General features: G+C 40.4%; 1 protein-coding gene across 1 annotated transcript; it reads right to left on the reverse strand.

Moving 5' to 3' along the window:
- Positions 1-22: 22 nt before the first annotated feature.
- Positions 23-6,818, reverse strand: sinhcaf (SIN3-HDAC complex associated factor). Its single transcript, XM_039809640.1, has 6 exons — positions 6,645-6,818; positions 3,885-4,012; positions 3,214-3,313; positions 2,991-3,114; positions 2,725-2,875; positions 23-2,264 (listed from the first exon to the last, which is right to left on the reverse strand). The coding sequence occupies exons 2-6, from the start codon at positions 4,010-4,012 to the stop codon at positions 1,940-1,942; spliced, it is 828 nt and encodes a 275-aa protein (XP_039665574.1). The 5' UTR covers positions 6,645-6,818; the 3' UTR covers positions 23-1,939.
- Positions 6,819-7,582: the final 764 nt, after the last annotated feature.

Raw genomic sequence — 7,582 nt, forward strand, 5'->3', positions numbered from 1 at the left:
AATAAATCAATTAACTCCATACTTCCAGAAAACTCACAAAAGTACTTTTATTAAGGGACAAGTAAAAAACGTACATGATTTATAAAAAATACAAAACCGCTTTGTCTAACTTGTAAGCTAAGTAAATGCATAGCAACAGTACATGCAAATCTAGAGTTAGGTGTCCTACAATTCTGTAACATTTTTCAGCTACAGGCTAAAAGGGGAAAGTACAGTTTGGTTGCAATCTATCATTCGTCTCAGTCTACATGATACAGATCCAAAGTGATGGTACAGAATAAGTTAGGTTGCACGCAACTCAACTGATGAGTAAATAAATACTTAACATTTCACAAATATTGACAACCAGTAATTCAACGCAATGTTAAAAAAAGCCTGCGAGAGAATTACATTCGATTTCTGAAGTACAAAACCATTCTACGTATAAGCTAAAGATGAAAATAATTCATAGTATTACACTTCTAAGCGGGGATGCAGTGATACAAATAAATATGAAATAAATAAATAATGAAACCCATATATGAGCCATATGGCTCACCCAACCCATTATGTACATAACATCCCCTCTGCTCCCAACTACAACATCACATGTATGAATTTTCATATTAGTGTTCTGTTTAGAATACCATAAACATACATACAAATGACCTCGGACAAGCACAAGTGTCCATAGAAAACCTGATTTGATTTGACATTGGGTGAATTTCAATGTGCTTTGGCTTTCGTTTGATAAATAAAGTAATATTAGGCTATATATAACAACACATTTGTGGTATATAAGAGGCAATGGCATAGAATTTCAACTTGTATAAAGTGTTTTATCTATACTGACCCAGGAATGTCGGGAATCACTGATATTGATATTGTTGAATGACTATAGACCCATTGTGTGTTTTGCTGTTGTATTATGTGGTATTATTATGCAAAGACATTTCTATTTTTGCTTTTTTTTTTACCTTACATATAAAAATAAGTTAAAACTTCAGAGAAATGGATCCAAAAAAATAAAAGTAAGATTTACAGTTCATATAAGGCCATGCAATTTTAGTAGACTCATGCATCAGATCATTAGGCTAGGTCTTTTGGATGAGTGGGCTTTGCCATTCATGCAAAATGCACTACAGTATGTGTTGCTGAGGCCACAATAAATATAGCTACTGTCCCTTTGTGTTCCTTAATCCAGAATTAACGCTAGCACTGTCTGTAACACATAATTAAGGCTGGTGTATTTGCTGTTGAAGCTGTGAATAGGCCTTATTTAAATGGGACCCACACACGTATTTGCACACAGAGACGGTCTACAAACACAGACTCTTTGATAGGAATGGATGTCAATGTGAAAAGACACAAACACAAGGGCTACTGTACAGGTCTGTGCTCTGTCAATGTAAAGTGTCATTCATTCCAAAACGAGATATCCACCATTTCAAAAAAGAGATATCTACTCTTAACAAAGAAAGCAAAAGTAATGTCATTATATTAGTCAATCTTAACATGTATGCTTGTAAAAGATACACATTGAGAATGGGTTCAGCTGTATGTTTGAAATGTTGAGTAATGTATTTCAAGTAGCACCTTCTTTCTGTGAGTAAGATGATGATCTATTGCGTTTTGGAATCAAATATTTTCAATGTACCAGCAAAGTAGAGCTCCAGCATTTCATCTAAAGTAGATCAAAAACACCACAGATGACGGTCTAATCATCAGGATGGCATGAATATTAAATACAACATAAGAGACAAAGTGAAAAAACAACAGTTCATAAGTTACCATTTAAACAAAATAAACAAACCTCCAAAGTTATTATGGAGAAGACCAAAGGATTTCCAGCTGCTTTATGATTGAAGGCAATCTGAGGCAACTTCTTTCTGTAAGTGCTTGAGAAAAAAACAGCACCCCAAGATTTCTTCAGAGATGTGTGCAAGGTGGAGTTTTGACTTTACCACCCGTCCTCCATCACTGCCCCGCTCCTGGTTGGAGGTGTTGTCACGGTTACACATAGCTGTGCAGGCTCTGCATTTTCCTCACACCTTGGTGTCTCCTTCACTTCCTCTTCTGTCTGGGATTTATGCCCGCTGACATCCACGCCCACCTGGCCCTCCTCTATCTCCACCTCTTCCTCCTCATCTTCCTCCTCCTCCTCTTCTTCCTCCTCCTCTTGCTGCTGCTGCCGTTTGTTGCGGCAGCATGGTTTGAACAAATGGGGGTCAATGAGCACCTCCCCAAAGCGCCCCTTGTAGATTATTCCACAGCACACCTTTTGCCTAGACAAAAGATAGCGTTTTGTGTTAGTGTATGAATCCTCACCAAAACAATTAAAAGGGCCTGTGTCTGTGTTTCACATACTTTAGGGCATTTATAGTACTGCATTACAATGTAATGATAGTGTAACTCTGACAAATATCTAAAGTCAGTGTGAATTTTGTCTAATGCACACTTGGTATACCGGTGCGTTGGAGAATGAAGTCATAGCAAAAGGAGATAGTGAACGCACACTCAAGAACACTGTCAGCTCTTACGTTTATTGACAAGGCAACGTGTCGGTCACAGAACGTTGTCAGGCATTTAACGTACTGAGTAAATGTGATTTTTTTTTTTTATTTCTTTTTATTTTAGGTAATGGTTGCCTTTACATTTTGAGCATGTGAAAAACCACAGTGTCAATAACCAGCAGCAATGTGTCGTTCTGAATCCCAAAGAATGAGACAGTGCTGTCTGACTTACCTCTTCCAGTAAGTGAGGTCCAGAAATGAGAAAACAGGGGAGCGGCTGGATCCAGGGCTGAGCTCAGTGTCTGAGCCGTCATCTGACAGGTTGCTGTAGCTCGGAGACTGAGCTGGGGAGGTACTGGAGGTGGTGCTGTGAGCATCTGAATCTGGTGGGCAGCACAAAGCGTGATATGTGGTGTGCATGACAACAAAAAATCCACTCTTTAAGGAACAAATAAGTGAGTGCCAGCATGTTACTGAATGCCAAAATGCAAAACTCACTGTTTCTTTTAAGCTCTTTCTGCAGCCTGCTGATCTGGCTCGGCCGGGCTTTCTTGGAGATGGACTTTATCTTCTTGGGCCTGGAAGTTATCTTTAGGCTGGGACCTCCTCTGGCATCAACAACCTGTATGGAGGAGAGGAGAAATCAGTACTGAATGTGTTTGCATATTTGATCATGTCAAGCAATTGCTCAAACCATATCAGTGCTGCGATCCAAACTCACATGGTTCCAGTTCTTCTTGGTTCCCACAGGTAGCTTTTTCCATCGTTTCACCAGCAGCACACAGGCGTTACAGATTTCTCCAGATCGCGTTTCACTCAGTCTGCAAGACAATTACAGTATGTGACGAAATGGGAAAATGTTTCAAATCAATAAGAGGAATGTTACAGCCAACCCATTAAGGCGAATCTCTCTCCAAACCTTAAGTTTTTTCAGCAGTGTCTCTTTGTATCCTTATTTTTTATTGATTTTAAACAACCAATTCAGTATATGTATTCAAATACATCAAAAAGATACGCTTCTTGCCCACCTCCCAACAACCCACCTACAAACTTGAGCCATCTGTTAATAGAAAAAACAATAATAGTAATAATACTGGTTTACAATAAAAAGTAACAAAATAACACTAAAACAAACAAACAAACCGAAAACACAAACAAAAAAAACGTATACAGAGGGTACAGTCTCACTTGTTATTATGATCTTTAAAAGGACATAGGTTACTAGGTCTTGATTCCAAAAATGTAATGAATGAATCCCATATTTTATGGGAAATATGGCTTTTGTGTTTAATGGCATATGTAAGCCTTCCAATCGCTATACATGAGGATAGTTCATTAACCCATAGGGTTACAGATGGACCACAAACACTTTTCCTCAGCAGTGTCTCTTACCCAAAACAGCTCCTGAAGTCTTTCTCGTACCGCTTACTGTCCGTGAAACGAGAGCTTGACGACTTTGCGCGGCAGATGCAGCAGCCGTCCAAACTCCTGTACATTTTTGGCTTATGAAAGCCAAACATCTGCGTGCAAGAAATGATTTAGATATTAATATTTCAGGCTCTTATCGCTGTTTATGATGTGTTAACTGCAGTAGGCTACCTCCCTGCAGCGGTGGTTCAGATCAGAGGTGATATTTTTTTGTGCCATTTCAGTTTAGCCTTTATATGGATTAATACAAACAAATCGGGTGTTTTGTCACGATCAGAGAACTAGAGAGCACTAAAAAATTCAGGGAAAGCGACTTTGTTGGAGCATCTCCCCGCTTTGACCCACATGGGGGGGGAAGTAGGTCAACAGTCAGACAGCGTGTCAGACAGATCATGTCACCATGCTGCGCTCACAGGATGCACGCTTCATTTTGGAAACTCAAAATATAAGCACGCACTCAGCCCGATAATCCAGGCTGCACGTTATTTGCTGTGTTTAAAAGCTAACTACAAAACATAAGAATGTATTGCCAGAGAAAAATGTGTCCGGGGGAATTCATCACTCGTAATGCAATAAGAGCGCCGATTATACAAAGGAATTATGATTTATGTTGCTAGGCAAAATGTAATCTCCACAGCACATGTAGACCTGAACTGCGGCAAAACTGTGAGCCGCGCCCCCCAGACTGGTTTTTTTTCTTGCCATCAGTCCTCGGGGTCCAGTGCGGAGTCTCACAGAGCGGACAGAGAACAGGAAAAATGAAAGAGCTCTCACTTTGTTGGTTATATCAGATACCACTTCTCCTGATGACGGAAGATATCAGTAGGACAGTCTATTTGACATGATAATTGAAAATAACAATGGAAGTCATTTTCAACAGTAAAGCAATCTAACATGGTACATGTGTAATGATGAAAACTGTGGGTCCTTATTATTTATTAAAATACATTATTATGACATCGATATGATGGTCTGTAAAATATTAACTAGCCCTGCCCCTGCAAAGCCAGATGTAATATAAAAGATAAAATGTACACAATTTCATGAAAATCCATCTAGCCTATATAGCCTACTTTACTGTTACAGAACGTTTATTTGCAGAAACTTGCAAATAGAGCCACTGAAGTTATAGCCGAGGTCTATTGAACTAGGAAAGTGCTTCGCTGACATTAAAAATCAATTTTACACGAGAGTCCTGACTAAAACATCAGCAGCACGTAGACATTAGAGGTCACAAATAATATAACAGACTTATTAAATAGATCATAGGCTATACAATACATAGGCTATGAAGGAATAGACAATGATAAAACAAAACACATATGATAAGAACGGTGTTACAATGTTCAAATAAAGCAATCTATACCATCAATTTAAAATATGTAACTTTATATTTGTTGTAGGTTATAAAAACGACCTTGTATCAGCTCGGTGCTTATATTCTGGAGTATATTACAAAGCCGACCACATATTCGCCTTCGAGAAGCTCATCTGTAAACGGCAGACGATCTCTGCAGCAGAATACAGTACGTGACGCAACTCAACATGGCAACACACTTCAAAGGCGGAGGCAGTGTGGAGAAGGGGGTGTGATGCGATTTTCCGCAAAAGCTGTAATATTAAAAGTAAACTGTAAAAATCCTCCTGAAAGCAGTTAGGACTTGCTTGAGTAACACCTGCACTTTTTAAAATAAAAGAAACCGCCGAGAAATACACTTGTTTTTATCGAGAGAAAAGTGCAAGTCGCCAATTTCACCGCCCACCCCAGCGAGGAAGCATGGCATGCCACACGACCTGCTTCATGCGCACCCATTTTATGATGACCGTCCCCTGCTCGACAATGCCCGACTTTCCCTCCCATCGTTAACTTTATGTAGTGGGATAGGCCTACACTAGGGCAAACACATTTCGAAAGCAAAATATCTTGTTTTCAATTGTAAAGGAAAGCCGTTTTCAGACAATCGTGTAATTTGATCTTTACTCTTTGTTATTCCACAGCCGCGTCACTGCAACAGTGCACCTTCAACTACATGCGCACGAAGTTCAAAGCGACAGCTTTCTGAAAGTCGGTGTTTGTGCTGTTTTTAAACAGTTAAACCGTTTTTTTACCCAGCTTGAGTTCCATAAGTACTTTTGTGTTTGCGGTGGCTGTTTTATTGACAGCAGCGCCCGCGTGCTGAGACGCATCTCTGGTCCGGGTGGGCGTGAGAGATTCAACTTGGCTTAACGTTATTTAGCAGGCAGCTGCAGGCTTAAATGTGTATACTAGAGGCGCACTACAGCTAGCCTACACTGTGGAAAGTAATGCCTTTTAGAAAAGTATGGCTATATGTTTCCGACCGTAAAACGCTCACAATAACCGACTTTAGTCAAATTTCGGGAGCGATAAAGGGAACTGATTTCCTCCGACGGCCAACAACAATAACAACAGCCATCCCTTGATCGTCATGTCTGCATGATGCCCGTTCTGGCGCTATTAAACACATCTTCGATTTAATTAATCTTGTGTTCATCTTGCCTCCCTCCCACTTTGCCCGGCTACTTTAACTGTTTATAATGTGACCTACATCAAGTTGACCACCCAGTCGGCCTTGCAGCAGGCCTAAAAGAGCAATTGTTCTGATACAACTCGAAGCTTGTTTTAAATGACTCGTCTGAACGCACAGTTTAGACTTTACGGCCCTGAAAGATTCAAAGACCCACCAAAACAACTGCATGCCTTACCTTGTTGCAAGCTGCGTGAAGCTGATACAAAGTAGTCCTTAGAGCGCGTCGTTACGATGTGACTATTATGAAAATCAACCCGCATCAGTAACCCGCTCTTGTTGATGTCTGCGCTTGTGGACGGGTCTGAATAGTTGTGAACATAGTGCGCATGCGTCGTATCCACACCTCCATTTCAGAGTAGGGCAGAATGTTTTTTTCTTTTTCTTCAATCAAAGCATTTACATAAACGACGTGTGACGTGTCCGTGCGTCTGCATTCTACAGGCCTTATAAGGATGGGAACATTGCGCGGGAACAGGGGGCTCGGCCCCGGTTGCTATGGCACATTGGAGAGTGTAAGCAAGGGGGCGGGGCCTGTCGTTTTACTACTGAACGGCAGATGGCCCGTCTGGAGGCCTACGGTTTTTAGGGGGCTCGCCTCGGCGACGTCTAGCAGGGATGGCCTTTGTTAATTTGAATTGCGTGACAGTGGACCAGATTAGTGTTAAATAGAAGGTGGTGGAAAAAGGCCTCCATCCAGTGTTCAGTTTAGAGCGATCAACCACTTATCCGTTATTTTAGCAAACCAGCCACCCTGCTGTCGCTTTCTGCATCGGTTTGATAAACATAATTTGAGATAGCCTACAATTTGAGCCTTGAATTAGATTGATGGTCAAAAATAAATAGAATTATCACTCATATGCAATACAATACAATTCTGCAAAAAATATTGTCATTAATCTACCCCTTTCAAATACAACACAATTAGGCTACCAGAATGTCAATCAACACACCTCAGAGTTTGTCTTCAATTTTCTTTCCCTAAAACCTAATAGTGATTCAGCATCACAAGCTTCACAAAAGTAGATTTTATTTCAGAGTTATTTGAATTGCATTACACTGCATATGCACTCTTTGAGTCATAACCTGTATGAGGCTGTCTTCATATGGTGTAAT

This window comes from Perca fluviatilis, chromosome 8, assembly GCF_010015445.1.
Source record: "Perca fluviatilis chromosome 8, GENO_Pfluv_1.0, whole genome shotgun sequence".
Classification (NCBI taxonomy): Eukaryota; Metazoa; Chordata; class Actinopteri; order Perciformes; family Percidae; genus Perca; species Perca fluviatilis.

Excerpts from the sequence above, each read along its gene's own strand:
- sinhcaf (XM_039809640.1), bottom strand. The coding sequence starts at position 4,012 with ATGTTTGGCTTTCATAAGCCAAAAATGTACAGGAGTTTGGACGGCTGC. Across the intron at positions 3,314-3,884 it reads GACTTCAGGAGCTGTTTTGG|ACTGAGTGAAACGCGATCTG; the intron begins GTAAGAGACACT and ends ATTGTCTTGCAG. Across the intron at positions 2,876-2,990 it reads GAAAGAGCTTAAAAGAAACA|ATTCAGATGCTCACAGCACC; the intron begins GTGAGTTTTGCA and ends GCTGCCCACCAG.